Here is a 19750-nt window from a genome sequence, read left to right as displayed (position 1 = left end):
GAAGCAGGTAATTTTATACTTGCTACAGTATACAAAATGACCGTGCAATACAAATATCTTTGTCGGAATTATTATGACGTGGATTATATCAAACCGCTTCCCGTATTTAAAAAAACAGCTCTCTCTCCTTCAAAATGTTTCCATCAAAGTAAATGATTATAAAAAGTTGCAGTAACTCAACTGTCTACGCATATTTAAATCGCCAGCGGGCGAATATAATAATAGATATAAAAACGTTCTCTGTTCACTTACGAAATCTTTCCCTCGTCTTACACGACATCGCAGCTTGAAAATAAGATTAGGCCACCTCTTGCGATATCCAGTATAACTTGAAATCAACGTATGTTTTTTTAGCAGAGGTACGGCAACACTCAAAATGAGCTTCCCTTCCAAGAGGGATCGTGAGGATGACGCAAAACAAAAGAGTGAAGGAGGCCGAGATTTCAAACTTCAGATGTAATAACAATTCGCGGAAGCGGGCTTAAAGCCACGAGGCCCTCTTGGCGCATGCGCGTTCCGTGATCACGATCGAGGAGGTGGGAGCGACAGGTGGTTGAGGCGACCCCGAGGAGCAGCCGTGTGTCTCACCCGAGAATGCACCGAAGAGCACGGACACGCACTCAAGAGGTCAAAGAAGTGGTGCGTGAGGCACACCACAATGGCGAAAGCGCAACGCTAATGTAACTATATCAGCGATTGGCCCGCTATTTTTGAATGAAAACTCAATTAAAGCACTGCATTCATAATGTAAGTGAATGCAAGATAATGAATTATATTTCAGGCTCCGCCGATAACACCGTACATAAATCAGTGTAAAGTCTCGAAATATACCTAAGAGAGACTATACCTAAGTACCTAACAGAGCTTATTTATTGATATTGGGAGTAATTCACTAACTAAAAACCCATTTTGGTGTTGTAAAACATGGGAAAACATTAGTTTTAAGTCAATTTTCCTCGACTTCCATGTAAAAATGAACAATGCCTGAATAAATAAATTAATCATTACTGAATAAAATATTGCAGATTTAGAGTGCTACAACTCCGATTTCTTGCAAGGAATCGGGAATTCATTATGATCTGCCGCTGAGCTTTCCGCCGAGATGTTGAGCCACCTTATGAGGGAGGTATAAAAGGGTCCCGAATGCAAGACGATAAATCGCAACTTGCTCATTTTTTCCAAGTGTTACCGTTGCTTGTGAACCAGAGAAAAAATTCAACCAGATTTGGACATTACAAGATTACATCGGAGTAAATTCTACGACGGAGCAACATTAGAAACTCAAAAATTGAACGGTCTCAGATGAAAAAATTAATGCTAGAACCACTATTTGTAGTAAATATACTACCGAAATCTGCGTGAATTGCCACTTCTGACCGTAGTTTGCAAGATTTCCGGCTACACCGTTTATTTTAGACTAAGACTAACGACGTTGACATGCGAAAAATGTGAATACATTCTCGCTTTGTCGCCTAACTCTTTGCCAGAACCGTGACATAGTTACTATGACATCATCAATGGACCATAATAACGCGCATTTTAACTATTCAAGCCCCTACGTGGGCGACATTATGCAAGACAAATCTCTTGGAAAGATGACGAGCTGAAATTTTTCTAAATACGATGTCGCAAAAAAGGGGCGTGAAGTGCGAGCGTTCACGCTAATCGCCCGCATTCACTTGTTTGTGCACGGTTTCCCTAAAAATTTAGCATATTGCGAGCATAAAAGCGAAATCGTCATCCAGCTGCGGTGAAAATCCTCGTCTCGAAAGCACCGCTTGTGTAACATGCAGGGCACACAGAGCGAGCGAAGGCAGAAGTTTGGATGCTGCAAAGGAGGCCGAAAGAAAAACAATGGATAGAAAGGATGGGGAGGAGAGACTTCCGGTGGCTGCCGAGCCATACCTCGGGCGAGATGACTCTCCGGATTTTTTCATCCATGGTCCATCCATCTCGCATCCAGCTTCATCTGCTGCGTTGATCGCGTCCACGGACTTGAAAGGGCCGCCCAAGAAAAAAATTCACTTGATAACATCCCACAAAACCTGAATGTCAACCACCTCGCTTCGTCGCCCACACCTGAAAATCGTCATTGGAAATCTCAACCTGATCTAAATCTACGTACCCCGCAAGCTGCCTAAATAGGCGTGTGGCCTGAGGTCACCAGACATTAATCTGAAAATTCATGCGTTAAGATATTAAGGCATGCATCGGTAAGGCCTAACAAATGCATTGAAGTCGATTATCGTAATAGGGAAAAAACGAATTCCTAATTATCCCTTTAATTCTATGCATGATTACGTGATACTGAGCGCACAACCTCTTTTCATGCGAGGGCAGCACTTAATGCTCAGATATATCTTTAAGCCATCAAGTTTGTCAAAGTCTCCGGCTAAGTAAAGGCATTTTATCATTTAAGGATAAGGATTATCCCTACGGAGGATTTCTTTTCACTTTCCTACTCACGTGTAACCGCTAACACTTATAAGTTCACTTAAAAGTTTTATATTATTATAATACTTACCGATTCGACAGTAAAATAACTGTTAGAAATATTTCGTGATATAAACCTCCTATTGAAGAAAGATCTGAGGTTTTCCCGGCGTATGCTGTTGTTGAAGTTTATTCGGGATTGCCACCGGATAAGGTTCTCCATCTAATTCGTCGGCAGAGATGGAGAACCTTATCCGGTGGCAATCCCGAATAAACCTAACCCTCCTATTCCTTAGTAACTAAGACAAAAAATTTGATTATCCGCTGGGGTATAATGCTATTGCTATTATCCGTAGGGACGTACGAGCGCCTTCCCTGGTAAGAATATATTCAACATCTCTAGATAAAAAAATCTACGCAACCACCACTTAGCAATGACAAAACCTAAAGAAACATATACGACAGTGTTCCCAACAGCTTTTAACAGAAGTCTCTCATTAAATGTTTGAAAAAACAGTAGATAAAATGGTAAAAATATACTGACGGCAAAGTATGCGGCGGCTTTTACGAAGCATGAATGACTGGACGTGATAGATTTTTCCAAAAGGGAAGGGCATTTTATGATTCTATTAGCCCTTACAGCAAAGGTTATTCTGCATTCACAACATTGTATGGTACAACCGCCCTCTTTCGAACGGAATATTTTTTTCGATTCCTTCGAGCTCGCAATCTAACAAACACCTATCAAGAGATACAGGTCGCGAATCTACGTTTATGAATGGCTTGCATTGTAATGAAAAAAACCCTTCGATTTTTTTCCATTTTCCCCGCTTAACTTTCATCACCTGAATGCATATAAATTTTCAAACCGCTACTATTCCTTGGAAGGGTATTGCGTCAAGACCATGATGAGCGCAAATGAGGCGAAAGAAAAGCAAAGTATTTCACATAAGAATTAAATGAAAATCACATCCTTTAAAATAGCTGAGCACAAACAGCATGCCATGAGAATTTTTTGTCTTACCTTTGTGTTCTAGAATTTTTGTTTCACTTGTTCTAGAGAATCACATATTAACAGACGAAATGGAACTTCTGTAAACTACGCTATCCTACCAAACACAAGTAGTTAATTCTCATGCGCTTTCGCCATCGTTCCTCAGAGTCCAAACCCTCCCATTATCAATAATTGTTCAAACCATCGCGGCCCATTGTTTGAAACCGTCGAGAGTGTGTTATCGAGACAACCTATCTTCTGATCAACCCAAATGAACAGCATCCAAATGACTAGTCCTTTTGACTTTTTTTCATCTCACTCACGCATCGCTTCCATTTCGATAAGAAATACTTCCAGACAACGAACCTCGCCCGGAGTCGATTGGAGTTTGATCGCGTACGGTTGTGACGTCAAGCGGCATCGTTTCACGGAGTAAACAAAGTGACAACTGTATAGACCTTTTCAAATACCTAGGGGGCTGGGAGACGGGCTTCATGTTAACGGGGGTGGGTACCTTTCGAGTATGGCCCGAAAAGTTCAAATTAAGGCATGCCTAACACATCCCGCGCGCTGAAACTGGATTGGGAAGCATACATCGATTATCCAAGTGCCGTTAATAGTTGGAAAAGAAAAAAAATATGTCCGACACTGGTTTTTCGATTTGAATTTGAAATGAAAAACAAACAAAAGCACACATTTTGCACATGTTACGCTCAATCTATAAATACAGAAAGTTGTCTATAATTTTTCAAGGGCAGTAATGTAACACACCTCGCATTTAAGTCTCAAATGAGGTTATTGTAACCATTAAATGATTCCATTCAATGAAATGACACTTCCATGCAATGAAATCGAAGAAGCAGGTCAAAGTTATATGAAGAAAAAATTAAAAATTAATTCATAACCGACAAGCAATTATAAATACTATCACAAACGTTTGATCTAATTATCCATGGAGCAACGAGAGTAGAGAAACTTATTTTAGACTTCAGTTCCATGTAAAATATTAGGCAATGAAAAACTGTATTTTTCAGCCGAGTTGCAACACATACGAGCATAAGATCACTGATCGCTCAAGAGAAAAAACTTATGTACCAAGGGAAACAACTATATTTACGTTAAACAACCTTAAAGTGGAAATTTTTAAATATAAATAACATAAAATTGCAATTACTCACCATCAGAAAGCAGCCTTAAAACGATGTCCACCATGTCCTTCACTGACTTGACGTGAAATTCCGATTTCGTGTCAGCGTCCATTCCCAAAACTGATATAATTGGGTTAAGGAAGAGACCATGTTTCATCGGGGAAAGCATGACGAGATGGCAATCACATGACATAAACAATAATTAACAGTAAAAGAACTTACATGCAACGAACCCTAAGAAATGCTACTGCTATAGCACAATGAACTAATATTTAAACAAACTTACCAAAAAATGATAACCGTGGCTTAAATATATAATAGATAGACTAAGTATTTCCAGCATCAACGCCATTTTGCATGAACAACTAGCTTTATTTCTGTGTACGGAAGGAAGATTCATCTCAGACCTAAACGCAATCGCTAATATATACTAAAAAAAACCTTGGATTATATCGTTGGTATGGTAATAGTAGATACCGTTAAAATGAATGCAGAATGTAAGCCATTGTCTTCATTACGTAATACCACTACAGGGAAAATTGTTTGCATGAATTATCCTCCGATTATGCTCGGATATTCTCGTCGCTCTATAAAAAGGGACACTCACGCACTTTCGACAGTAGACGTGAGTATCATAAACACGCCGAGTCACTCTCAAGTTTAGGATAGCGATATAAGGCAATTCAATGTCTCATCAGAGCAGATTCCGGAGATACCTTACATTATCGATGCACACGTAACAGCCGATCATTTTTTCAAAAATACAAATTCACCATCAAATTAGTTGTTTACACTGATCCAAGATCGTTATCCCACTCAAGAATTCCGACGACACATGCTATTGGCTGGATATTGTTGGCGAAAAAATACTCGTAATTCAGTAACACATTCGTAGTTGGAAAACAAATATTCGCGGAAGTCGTCGCCAATAAGAAAATTTGGTGACGTTAAAAGTTCTCGCTGGAAAGAGCGAGTGAAGGAATGCAGCACTGCACCGAAGGGCATTGGGTGGGAGTGGATAGTGACGTCAGTACCTTACCAAGCCCCATTCCGTGAAGTGGGTAAAGAGCATTGATACACTATCACAAAAACAAGGAAAGTAGTTATCGGAGAAAAATATACCAGGTTTGTTTCACTTATCGAACTACCACATTATAGATTTTTCAACTGTTGATGATTTTTCCGTTTCGACCGGAGCGTAATTATTCCTTCCAATGAACAATAGTATGGCATCACAAAGGTAGATAATCAAATATAAAGTAGACGGCATTTGGCCTGTCTCGGCGCTGAGCATAAAAACGAATTAAGGCACGCAAATAGGCCATGACACCAACCCTCGGATCCTATAGGCTCCGTCAAGATCCTTTTTTTCATCGAGAATTGATCCAAGTATTACACAATGTTAAAAGAAAACCTGATCTAATATTAACTCTCGAATGAAACAGCTACAAGCTTACTCAAGCGAAGGTATGAAGTATTCAAATAAGCACCCGACAGGCATAAAAAAACAATAGTCGGTGAATTGCGCAGGAAAGAGGTCGTGCCACAAGACACGGACCCACTCATACACTCACCTTGTCATTGAGAGGTCTGAAAAGAAACTCCCCAATTTTAGAAGTCACCATAACCCTAGCGGTATGATTACCATGCTGAAAAACACAGTAGGTTGAACTTTGTAAGAGTGAAGATGCAAGATATTCTTGTAACTTAAAAGTAGGTTCGTCCTTTGGGATTCATCTATTCATCTGGGAATCTCTGTCGGACCGTAGATTGAAAAATAGACTAAACGTTTTAGATAAATTCAAGAGCAGTGTCTTTTCTGACGAAGTTAACCATATCTTACGGACGCCAACATACTACGGAAGATCAGATCATATAAATAAAATAAGAGAGATAGATTGTAGAACAGACAGATTCCGAAAGTCATTTTTTCCACGATCAATAAGAGATTATAACGGCAGCAATAGAACTCGTAAATAAATTGCATGACTTGTAGTGTAGCCTACTAACCTATGTAATAATTAATGCATGTTTCTTAATTCAATTATTATTTCTAACAGCATATAGTAGTATAGTTTGTTATATTACGGGACGTTTTTTGGACGGTGTGGTGTGCATGCGGGAGTCCAAATGCATGCTGCATGCTGGTGATTGATCACCCCCTGCCAAACACCCTAGAGGTGGCTCGCAGGGTATTATGTAGATGTATTTTCCTCGAATTAACTCGAAATCACTTTCATAACTCCGAGTACTCATCATTGTGATTCGTCAAACACCACCATTTGTACACCACATTACTCGCTTCGATAAATGGCCCCACAGCAAATTCTTTTGGCTGAAGGCATCTATTCTTTGCAGACATTTATGGACGGAGGAAGCAATCTGCAGGAACAAAAAGGTGCACGGTGAGCCAAAGAAATAGGAGAACAAAAAATTGCGCTCGAAATGTCATTTTTGGTGACCGATTTTTTGCATAAAACGTATCATATCACCTTGAAAATGACACGAAACGTTGAGTAGGACATTTTCCACAATTACCTATATCAATTAGTAGTTTAATTTGTATGCTAGCATGTTCATGTCCTGAGCAACCTCCTAGTTTCTGGTCTGACAGAGTGTCGTTGTCCTGAGTGCTTGGCTTGCGTCCGGCGATCGAGCGGGTCTCTGATTAAGGCTAGGATGAGTTGTGCATGCTCTTGTGTGGAATCACCCCGGGCCACACACTCTGGTGGTGGTTTTCACGGTACCTCTTAGATGTAAATCAAAACAAAATTTGAAATGTTCACCTTATTATGGTCTCTTATGCAAATTTTTATATGTGAGAAATAGGCAAATGGTATACATCCCTTCCCTCCTTCACCATTCCCGTCACTTACCTCTCCCCTTCCCCTCCAATCACCCGACCACAGAGTATATATACCGGCAAATTCTGATGTGTATCACTAGTCTTGAAAATGGTACAGTGTAACCGAAACTAGTCGGCAATAAAATGTGTGTTTTTGTAGAAAAGCTAAGAAATTTCCTTCCAAGCATTAAAATGGTATACAGTAAAATCTCAGAAAATTCCAAGACGATTGCGAAGATTTAAACGAGAAATACAACAGCAAACGACAAAATATGTACGAACATTCTAGAGGAAGGGACGCGTTATCTTACAGTAAAGGGCTGGCGAACCATTGACGACAGAAGGAGAACAAATCTTCCATGGAAAGAAAACGAGATACCCGAAAATGCTGATTTGCAGTTCGGCCTCCGTCACTCCCGTGCCCCACGTGATCTCAAGGCAGGAGGAGGACGGAGGAGTAATGGAGGGAGGGAAGAGCGAGATACAGAGCACAAACACTTCCTTATCTCAAGTGTGTACGTCCTCGCGTAGTTACACGAAGCGCCGGAGATAAAGGGAGCAAAGCAGCGCAGGACTTCGGATTCGGACAGGTTTGAGTAACTGAACCGTATGAGAGAATGCATGCAGCGCGGCAAGGGACGGACTCACAGAAAACAAGGGCATTCGGTAAATCAGATTCACAAAAAATATGTACTTGCAAAATGGAGACGAGGGCTTTTAAAGTAATAGAACACTTAGGCTATATTTAGACGCCATCTTCACATTTCACATTCTCCAAAGGAATTAGATTTAGAGGGTGGCACAATATGTTGTACGTTCGCCTCACTATGTTCTCGTAAAAAGACGAGAGACGCAAAACTCAATTAATCAAAGCTACATCAAAACATCAACTCAATCCAATCGTTATGCCTATTACTTCAGCCACACTTGCCAAAACGGCAAATATATTTCTTCGGTAGACTTAAGAATTGAATGAACCAATCACAGTGCGTAGGTTGCATAATAAACGAAGGCTGGGATCGATAGAATTTAAAAAGTAACAATGCAAAATTATATGCCTCGTAAGTATTATTAGTCGCCACCGAGAACTAAATTCCTCGGTAACACTCAAGAAACAACAGGAGAATGCAATGGAAACACAGACATTAATAATAGGTGGTCAGTGATAGTGGTCTAAAGGTATCACTACGGCGATTTACGAGAAAGCCGCTGGAGAGGCACCTATGATACAATTAAGAACAAAAAAGAATCTGATTGATATAATGATAGCTTTCTTCCGAATGCCACGGAACTCCTAGGCTGACCAGGAAAAAATTTCACTGGCTTCTTTGCTACCTGCTTTCCTAAAGAGCTCAAACCCGAAAAGATATACAAGAAGTTCTCAAGTCCAAGGGACGAACGAAGACCTTATGGGTAACTATGAACTAAGGCATTTATTCAAAATAGTACCACATGTAGCGGCGGGGGAAGAGGTGGAGTGGAAGGGAGAGCCGTCATTAGCGATAACCCTCGCAAATATACAATGGGATTCTTGGGACAAATACTCGAGGTAACCTCCAGCAATGAGTCACGAAACCCAGGAATGCAGTAAACACGATAGAACAGGCAAAGTAGTTTCTATAGTGGTTGCACAGGCACGTATGGCGGTGACACAAGTAACCAGGAAAACTTGATAAGGTAAGCGAAGTAATAAATGAGCATTTTGGATACTTTCGAGAGCTGTTGCCCACCGTGAGCTATGAGCTGGCGGGGAGATACGGAGCATATCCTTTCCAAATCGAAATGAGGGTAGGCAGAAGTAATTAATTACGTTTTGCAAGCCATATTTTTGGACCAAATTACCTTCACCACCGCTTACTCTGACGGTAATTTTACAATGACAGTATTTGAGCCAGACGAAGCATATGTGTACGAGGAAATGTGTTGCCGAAAAGTACAAGCGAACAGTGAGGTATACTTAAGAAATACGTCCGTCTTGGTCTAGATTGTTTTTAATACGAAAATGCCATCATGCTTTCGCGGTGTACGTGTCCTAAACGCTGATGAAACATCACGCCGCTCCCAAACCCCCTTTTTTCATGGCTTGCAAGGGACCACTAATTGCATAAAGAAAAAAGTTAAGAATAAAGTCACGCTAAGACGTTCAGAAGAATGACACTTATTCAGTTTATAGTGAAATTCAAACCAGCCAGGAAATAAATGGTTAAAATAAAGATTTCGTAAGTCTATAATACACGAAAGCCATTTGGGCTTACATTTGGCATTAAAAAGTCACACAAAACAGATCAAGTGCGACACTAAAATAACTGAACGGATATATAGGAAAGAATGACGAAAAATATAACCTCAGCAATATTAGGACTATTGTTTTGAGCTACTACAATGAGAGTACCGGGGATAAGGAGACGTTTATTACGAAAGAGGGAAATGCAGATGACCTCAGGCGCATGCCACTCCCACGCAGGAAATGCGCACAGAATATCTGAAAATAACTCACCAGTCAGTGGCCCGCTCGCTCGTCGTCGTGAAAGTCACGTGGTCAAGCGATGGAATGAGAACCCCGGAGATTCATGCTAAAACAGCGCACGTGGTTCGCGGACAATCCTCTGCCCGCGGGTTTCAACATGCACAAGGAGAACGACTATATCGGCTACATCCAAAAACACCTTATCTGTCTGCAGCGTTATCCGACGACCGAATTAGCTCGGGGCACGAATTGTTATTTCCGTCACTGATATTTCTTCCTCCTCGACGTGAATTTTCACTTTCACCTCCGCTCGGCAAAGCAAGGACACAAATTCACGAAACAAACACGTTGGTCCGCATAGTTCTCGAAGCGAATCCTTCCACTGAAAAATGTGCTCAGCGAAACAAACAGCACACACGGCCTCGCGGAGGGGATATTTTTCGAGACAACGCCCAAAAACAACTCTCGAGCTGTCGTCTTGCAATACTTCTCATATGGAAAGGCAGTGCGGGAAAACAAAAACTGAATACGTATGTCACTCCTTAGCAGTGAATTCCGACGCCTCCTGCTCGAAGATAATTCTTCCACGATGTTGCCTGCTTCGCGGTAAACACACGTACACAATGAAGACAACCCAGAAAGACGCGTCCGCCGGCTGACGAGACAGAGACGGAGTGGTAACACTTCTACAGCACGCACGCTACAAACGACCACCGGGAGACGCACTATTCCCTCGCCCAGGAGCGACGCAGAGGACGTGAGAAGGCCCGCGGACGACCCAATGTGCACGCCGCCTCTGCCGGCGTCGAAATCTCCGTGGACCAACTAAGGACGCTCTGCGAGAGAGACAGTCTTTACGTCCAACGCACGACCGTGCTCCGCCAGCGGAGGACGGCAAAAAAATATGCCACAGGATCCTTACGCATGTAATCTCGTCGCACGCTCGGATGACAAGAACGCGGAGTACAACATTACCGTGGAGAAGAAGACGTGGTTTGCGAAGCACGGGTGGCTCGGGAGGACTAGGGGAGAATAGGAGGTAGTGTGCGGCAAGGGGAGAGGAAAGAAGGGGCAGTGGGGGAGGGCGCAAGTTCGCAGTGCAAGTGGACAGGGGGTGCGACGGCGGGGGATTTCGGCCAGGGGCGGTGGTTGGGTCCGAGGGGGATGGGGGAAAAAGGCGGGAATCGAGGCAAGGTGGCCGTGTCGGTTTTACTCCCTCATTTTGGCGAAAGCAATGCATGCCAACAATGGATGAGTTGGGGATGGCGGCAGCAATGCCAAGTCCAAAGTTTACCAAAAGCCAAGTCGTAGTTCAAGATATATGAATGGGTACATCTACATAATGCCCTGCGAACCACCTATAGTGTTCTGGTAGCGGAAACATACGCGATTTTAAATTCAAGCATAAGGGACTGCAACCAAAATTCTTCTTGAAGCGTTTCTTGCCACGCTGCCTAGCCTCTTTAACATACTCGATAAATCTACACTTTTACATGACACTATTCGCGTAACCGCATGAGTGTTTCGCTCGGGATGGGTTCTAACGAACATCAAAGGGACGACATAACTTAATTGTCAATTTAAAAAAATCCATGACAGGCAAGCACATTTCGGCTAGTTTTATGTGAATTCAAATTAAATAAACATCGCTCATCTTAAAAATGTCCACCCATTTAAATGTCACAAATAGGATCCAAATACGCGAATAATATGATGGGGGAATTGGATTTCATTCCCTAAACACTATTTACAATGAACATTGAGAGTCAATGGATGATTCGAAAATGTGGGCACTCCATTTCCATCAATGTGTTCCAGAAGAGGAGGAGCCGAAGGCCAATGACCTATAGACGCAAACGAACTTTGAAAGCACAATCTAAAACGACCCCGGGAGATGTGAATCGTCTCATAGCAGCCAGATCTCAGGCAGAAGGGCAGCCTCCAACAGGTGGCAGCGTAGGCGGGACCCTGGCCTATGAGCCGCAACCCTTGGAGCGGCCGTTGCGAGCCCTCCTTTTCCCAGCCATTCTCATGCCGAGGCTCCCCTTACGGTTTCGGAGAAGAGTAGGGGACGGGATAGGAGGGTTTGCTGAGGAGACTTCACCGAGGGTTCGTCTGGAGGAAGTGGGGGAATTTCCCTTGCGGACTGAGGGATTGTGAAGAACCTTGGGAATTCTTTCTCGGGGTGAGAGGGGTCTGAGCCGCAGGGAGGGAGTCGCAGGGGTTAGGGTGCGGGTGGGGTGGGCGCAGGCGGTGCAGCAAGACTGCGATGGGGGGGCAGGGCGGGAAAAGTTGGCGCGAATGGTTAAAGGCGCTAGCCTGCACATTAATATGCTCAATAATTACTGTACGATATGGCATAATTCCAAGGCCCTAGCAGTCAAAAGAAATTCCGTGGGAAGTAACATTTGGATAGGGGCATATTTCCAGGGGGTTTACATGGCTGAGGACACTCAAAATCGCATTTACCTAACAAATCGAGATGGTTTTAATTCTTAAAATTCCTGCTTTATAAATCCACTGCTGTCGTTCGTACATCCACTTCTATTTGTGACGATGAAATATTCACAAACTACAAGGAAAAAGTAAACATGTACACTACCTATGTTTCAATGACTTGGCACACCCTTATGAACTCGAGTTATTTTCTTCCTTTTCCTCGAGTTTTAGTTCCCAAACATTTCGTGATACATGGATACACAACACCACTAAGACACAGAGGAGCAAACGCATATTTCGGCAAATTAAAAAACAGGAATTTTTCCGCCAATGACCCATTGCTTACTTAGCGAGCAAGTCCATGAAACGTCGAGAGCCTTCAAATCCTGAGAAAGTTAAAGTCCCTGGTCGCTCACACCCAAGGAACTGGGACACTACGCAGCCTTTTCCCTTGCAGCGAACGAATTGAGCCAGGGCTATGATAAATTCAATAATTTCCCAGAGGGCGGCGAAATTTGGGGTTTACGCAATTGATTTACGAGTAAGGGAAGGACTGGATGGCGCAAAAAATACTGCTTGGAAATATTTCAGCATGAAAAAGTAAAAATGCTGGAATTATTAAGTAATGCATTCACATTTTCTCATAACTAAGACATTATAATATTTAAGATTCCTCCATTATTTTATGACCCATGTCCAATTAAAGCGAGTCAAACACGCAAAAATAAAACTCGTGAAACACGTAATATTACATACGCTTCTCGATACTACCCTTCACATCCAATAATGTCTGAAATACACAACCCATTTCAATAGTTTCTACATTCGCGAATATCGACTGATTTACTAATAAATACCGGTTATACTGTTTTACAAAAAGAGTAAAAGAGATCAATTACTGAAATAAGATCAGATTTTTCAAATTAATGGTCATGGCATTTTCAAAGCCAAGTCAGTTTGGATTTGCAAAATATCCCCACGGATAGGTTTTCTGACGATAGCATCTATTGTGTTTCTGCGCAAGATAAGCTTACATAACAATGACAAGTATTAAGAAATTTCATTACCGCCCAGTTTCTACGCATGGCGGTAAAAACGTACAAATGTAAAGCTCAGATAGAAGGTTGAAAGTAAAGCAAAATTTCATTAAAACCACGTATAATACGGTAGCCAACGTATCCAACATAGTACGGATGATTACCGTAGCCAAGGAGTTAGAAGGGTGGTCACAACTAGTAACTAAAATATGCCGAATGATTGTCTGCGAGAGCCAGGCGGTCATGTCAGAAGGTTGGAGGTCAGCTGTTTAGGGCGATGAGCGGAGAACAAAGGGGAAATATGTGGCGGCTTTTGTACGAGAGAGTCGTCTGCAGGAAGCGGCGTCCGAACACAGGATGAGGAAGCGCCGTATGGGGATAAGGGGTGGGGGACAGACACCCCCTGCCATCGCATGCATTCGAATGGCCCGCATCTGAAATGTAAATACCTCTTCCCGCCCAAGTTCGGCTCGGAAAGGTGAAGTTTTTAGCGGTCCTAGGGACTTGAGCCTCGCTGTTAACTCCGACAACAGCGATGCTCATTTGCGAAACATTAAAACAAAAAAATAACCCTACAACCTTCCAAGGTTCTTCCAAAGCATGTAAGGACCTAAGATGCACGATATTTGTTGGCGATCCGCATTTATCACAATTCCTCCCTTTCTAATAAGCATCACTATGAGCCATGGGTTCTAAATTTGAACACCATCGACAATTACTTATGGATTCAGGAAAATAATATTCTTTTACAAAATCACTTATTTTAAAACCAAGAGAATTGTGAAAATCGTAGCTTCAGGTATTATGTATGCTGTGCGATCTCACTCTAAACTGTCATTTTAAAACTTCTTTATTAATTCATTCGCTCTTCGGATCGCAACTATCATCCTTAAATAATTCCTAGTGATTTCTGTCCAAGCCTTAGATCTCTATTTTCGAAAAGTTCCAATTTATACCTCCCGTGGATCATACGGTTTATTCCTGCATATGCGATGCCTGGCAAAATTTAGCAAGAGATGAATGTTCAAAGTAGATACTTGTGGATATTTAACGGGAGCCCACCATACAACTCAATCATAGCCAAATATTAATTAAGAATTCGGATCATTTATAGATACATATTCCTACAGAATACAACAACATTAATACTAATTATAGAAAAGTAATCGGAAGTTCAAACCCATAAAATCAAACGCATTTCTGTAGCATAGCATTCGACGTCATCAAACACGATATAAATAGAAAAAAAGGTTCCTCCAAGAATGTTCCCGAAAGTCTTCGAGAAATTATTCATGAATTATGCAATGAAGACTTTTACGGAATCGATAGAAATTTGCGAGGAGTAAGAGCAGTGATATGGAAGAAGGAGTGCAGAATAAGACATCCCCTCGCATGATTTCAGCACGTGTGTATTTTCAGCCTCGCGCTGAGGCTGAAAATTCACACGTAGGACTGCCTCGTAATAGCATTTATTCCTCGCGAGAGATGACGCGGCAACCGCTATACAATGAGTCCACGTGACTGAAACCGCAGGATTGAGTTGCCCTCCTTGGATGAGGTGAGTACAGATATGAAAGGAAGAGCAACCAAGCTGCGATCAACGAATGGAAAATAATCCACGCGCTTCCCCGTTTTGCTAGAGTATCAAGAGTTATGCTCGACTTCAAAAAACTGCGGTGAAGAAATTTCATACAACTGACCAGAGGAAGCTAAAAGAAAATTATAAGCTAAAGATCAAAGTTAAACGCAAGAATGCCCTTCAAAACTCACGAAAAGTTCGTTACGCTATCCGCAGGTTCTCTTTTAAATACAGTAACACTTCTCAAGGAATTCCAGGGGTGGTGAATATTAGTAAATTAAAAGTTAGAATTACATCTTGGCCACCAGCTACTACAATGGAGATACCTAACGTGAAGATAATACAAACGCTAACATTGCAGTTTCGGGATTAGGCGCAGCAGAAGAGATGCGAGATGCGATGGAAGATATCTACAAAAAGCACTCAAGGCAGTTCTGAAGCAAACGCTGAAAACTTCGATATTATAATGGGACATGGAAAATGCTAGCATATGAAATTGTTGCAAATATATTGCACTTGAATAATGAGTCTTTTCCTTCCTCGTGGGTACTAAATAAATAAAATACATAAAATAAAATTTACAATCCCTATAAACAACATGTAAAAAAACGATCTCGTCGGAATCAGCCTATCAGGGATCACGTGATGACTCAGGATTTTGAAATTTAAATCTGGGTCACACGCGTAGAAACCGATCATCGCTCGTTTACTTGTACTCCGAGATTGCAACACCAAGTCTCTAGGGAGACTGACCGTGGGGCGTCGCTGCACGGAGTCTCCATTTGCAAACGCTCACGCGCCGCGGCGGTGGTTTAGGCCCTGCTTTTTTTTGCCGCACTCAACGTCGCGTCGTGACGATGCATAGCCTCCACCGCCAGCGCCATTGTCGCAACGACAACTCACGAGGAGCGTTTCGTCATGATGCGTGCTCAAGTTATATTTTCACTTGAAAGCGGAGTACTATATATCCTCGGCTCTGCTATTAATTGTGCAGTTACCGCGAACTCCGATGCCAACACAAAAAGTTTATCTACGCGTGGCAAAAATAAAAATCCACAAAAAAGCGCTGCATATTACATGCATTATTATTTTTGCTCCAGTTGTATAAACGCGTTGACTGATTGTGGTAACAAGTTTTCTCCAAGGAACACACCACAATAACCGGTGACACGATCTTTTAATGTTACAATGAAGGCCGTAATCAAGAAATGAGAAGGGCAAAAACTTATTTTACTCGTTAAAAAAAGCATTCCATTCCATTGCGAGCGTTATAGCAGCAGTCGCGAATCGAAACATTCAACGGATAATCGCACGTTAATTGTATCTCATAAAGTTCACATGCAGCAGTACCTAAAATGCTGGTGAATCATCCTTATGGCTCGCCGAGAATTTGTGGAAGGATCATCGGTATCGGCAGCGTAACAGAGGCGGACCTTAGTGAGTTAAAATATTTCTTTCCTCTACCATAGTCCTCACACATCCCTATCTCAATAACTCACGGAAATTGAAGCGGACCAATTCATGGCTCATCGTTGTTTATAAAGAAACTCATACCCGATTTGGACGCCCTCTTTGGCTCTTCGAAAGAATTTACAGCAAACTAACGCACACACTATATTAACGAGTAGTTAGCTAGCTTCTTGATGTCTTTTTCGGAGCTAACTACATCATTCCATAATTAATTTCATGGCATATTTTATCGTGACATGTCTCTTTCCACGATTCACGGATCTAGTTCGCAAAATACGAAAACTCTTGAAGTAATTAACTACTACAACGCACGTTTCAAAAATTCATAATCGATCCGACCACGTAGCTAATTTTCGGGTAAATTCAACCATGTTACACGCTGATGTTTTTCATGAACGCCACCATTGACCTATGGGTACTGAAATCACACGCAAAGCGCTTCTTACGGTTAATTTACTGCTGTTTTTTTCTATTAATCGCCCTGTACTCGAGGAAAGAGGAGCACCTTAGCATACAAAGGCGGCAGGAAGAAGAGGATACTCGAGGTGCAGGCAGACGGGGGAGGATCGCGGGTCCCCTCCGTGAGATAAGACGCCGCCGCTGCAGACGCCGCCTTCCCCCGATGATCCCTCCTTCCCCTCGCTCCCGGAGACACGTCACCGGTCCACACACACCGACTGACCTTGCTAGGCGAGCGAGATAAAGAGGAGTTCGTACTATTTTTCAAGGTCGCCACTGGGAATCTCCTCTTCTGCTCCCTCGACCTTCCTCTCCTGACCTCCATCCACCCCTCCACGTCGCATCTCCACAATAGCCGCCGCCTCGTCCTAAACTAATTGTATCTAAACAAGTACTCAGTCACACAAAGCGGGACACGGGTAAGATTTCTTAAGCTGTAAACGGTGGTCTCGGGAAGCCCATTTTAAATAATAAATGCATCCATAAAATATTTGGTTCTTACAATTCTTAGAGGGCGTGTAGAGACAATTCGAGAATACCATCGATTGAAGCCACAAAGGAAATCTTAATACTTCTCTGTCCTTTAAAATTTGATTAGAATAACTACTGGTCTATGGCGGAAGTATAAATAATGATATTTAAAGACATTTTTTCAACATACCATTAACCGATTTATTTCGTAAATTTTTCTCGGAGACATTACGTTTATATGTTGTTTATATATTATCTTGCTTGTAAGAAGAGTAATTTTTCCGACGAGTATCGTAAAATAATATATAGTGTGCTTCATAAACTTGGGAGTTACGATAGGATTGTGTATTTACAGAACTTGAGGGTGACTTTATTTTTTTCAACTTTATGAGGGAACATCACAAAAAGCACGTGTGTGAGGTTCCACGTAATTCAGTACATTTTAAAATAACTGCTCCACGCTCGAGTGCTTCATCGTAACGAAAAATTCGTTGAGAAATTATATTCAGAGCAACTGAAACTTTTCACAAAAGAATACCTGGTGAAGGCATGTACCTTAAAGTGATGGAAAGTTTAAAAGAAGATTTAAATGAGAAAGGATTTTGCTGTGGCCTCTTGGATACATTATTCACCTTTAAAGCGCTTTCGAGAAGTTAGCGCAAATTTCTATAACAGGGACCCATGGAGGGTTCCAGTGGCGTAACTAGGAATATGTTTTGGGGGGGGGGGGGGATGGCCTGGGGTAAGGCCCAGGCTACAGGGGGCCGGGAAAATTTTTGAAAAACGACATGCATGGATAAGCATTTTTCATCATTTTGGAACTAAAAATTTAACTTCAAGCTTAACTATTTAAATTTAATTTAACATTAAATTGCAAAACTAGACAAAAGTTTAAAATAACTTTTTCAATTCCCAGCGGATTTGGGGGGATCTACCCACTCATCCCCCCACAGTTGCGCCACTGGAGGGTTCTGTAGAACCGCACTATTATTGCACTGCATAAATAAGAAATCGCTTCTGCATGGACCCTCGTCTGCCCTACTTTGGTACAGTCGTACCCGCCCCATCCCCCGGCGGCGGAAGATTCCGAGTTCCGCTTTCCACGAGGGACGACCACGCCCCGCCACCGTCCAAAACATCCATCTTTCCCCCTCCCACAACCTCCCCTGGACCGCGCGCCCGCCTCCTCTTCCTGTGAGCCCAACCCGTTCGAAAAACCCGAGACACCGCCGACCGAGGGCATCTTTCATTTTCTCAAATGAGACCACCGGATCCTCACAACGAAAATAGCGATGATTCCATCATCACTCGCCCAGCTCTCGGCAGCGAAAAATCTCTCCTGGAGAGAACAGCGTCCACACGAAATAGGATCCAGACGAAACCTAAGAGATACACATGCCCGATCTTCCAAATTTCGAATTTCATGCGGCTAAAATTCATTTAGTCCTGTTTTGTAAACGAAATCGTTGGATAAGAGTGAAAATACTCTTCCTGAAGGCATTATCTTAGGAATACCACGGAGTTAGATCATTTTGCGGTAAAAAGTCAGGCAATCGGTGAAGACCTTAGACGCCGCGGCCGGATAAAGTGGAGTGAGGTACCGGAGGGTCCCCTTAGGAAACAAATATGGCGGCTTTTGGTTACATCACTGTTTTGCTTATATTTTTGGTGAGTTTTCATTGATTTATAGAATATACGAGAAGATTTCGTCCATATTTTGATCACACATTCCTCATATTGAAGAGAAAATAAACTTTTCTTACTTTGCTACCTTTACATGAAACATCGGCCAACAATCAACTCACCCGGTGGAAAACTCGAGAAGACTTCTCAGCACAATACGCCGGGAAAAAAACAAGATCGTATTTTATGACTACATTCAAATTCCGATTAACTTCTACTGCAGACACCGGCCTTTTGAATAGGATTTATATTCGCTTTTACGATAATAGAACGTAATACGTTATCTTTATCAACTATTTTTACTTTTTTTCTAAAATTCACACGAATAGGTTTGGTGTGAAAATCCCTTGCACACGGATTTTCTTCTTTATATTGTCGTTAAGTATTAATGCACTCACTTCCGAGAGAATGGTATCACCACAAGTACTCTTTTGGATTATTATTACATCTTCAATAGTTTTCCTCGACATCGTACAAATGGGAGTGTACAAAACCCATATCTTTTATACCAGCTTAGGACCCTAAGGACGTTCTGCCGCAATGTTCGAGCCGGCACATCGTGCAGAACACTCCTTGAAATGTAACGGCGTTCGCGAGGCCAAATCAAATGCGTTGCAGATTCTTAATTTTTCACCAGAGGAGTATTTTTAACTTTAAATGGGTGACCGCTCTTTGTATTGCGCCAGATAGCGCTTTTAATGGGACTGAGGTAAAATATAATTGAC

The 19750-nt window shown here is 42.1% G+C and overlaps 1 protein-coding gene across 2 annotated transcripts in view; it reads right to left on the bottom strand.

The window, feature by feature from the left end:
- Positions 1–19750, bottom strand: part of LOC124155544 (RNA-binding protein fusilli) — a 304754-nt gene that overhangs the window by 130796 nt on the left and 154208 nt on the right. For both annotated transcript variants that reach the window (XM_046529454.1, XM_046529455.1), the window contains exon 4: positions 4606–4695. In XM_046529454.1, coding sequence (XP_046385410.1) covers positions 4606–4695 — 90 coding nt within the window. The remainder of the gene's footprint in view (positions 1–4605; positions 4696–19750) is intronic.

This window comes from Ischnura elegans, chromosome 3 (assembly GCF_921293095.1).
Source record: "Ischnura elegans chromosome 3, ioIscEleg1.1, whole genome shotgun sequence".
In the NCBI taxonomy this organism is placed as follows: domain Eukaryota; kingdom Metazoa; phylum Arthropoda; class Insecta; order Odonata; family Coenagrionidae; genus Ischnura; species Ischnura elegans.
Note: the sequence above shows the minus strand (reverse complement) of the source record. Positions and strands in the feature narration are given on the sequence as shown.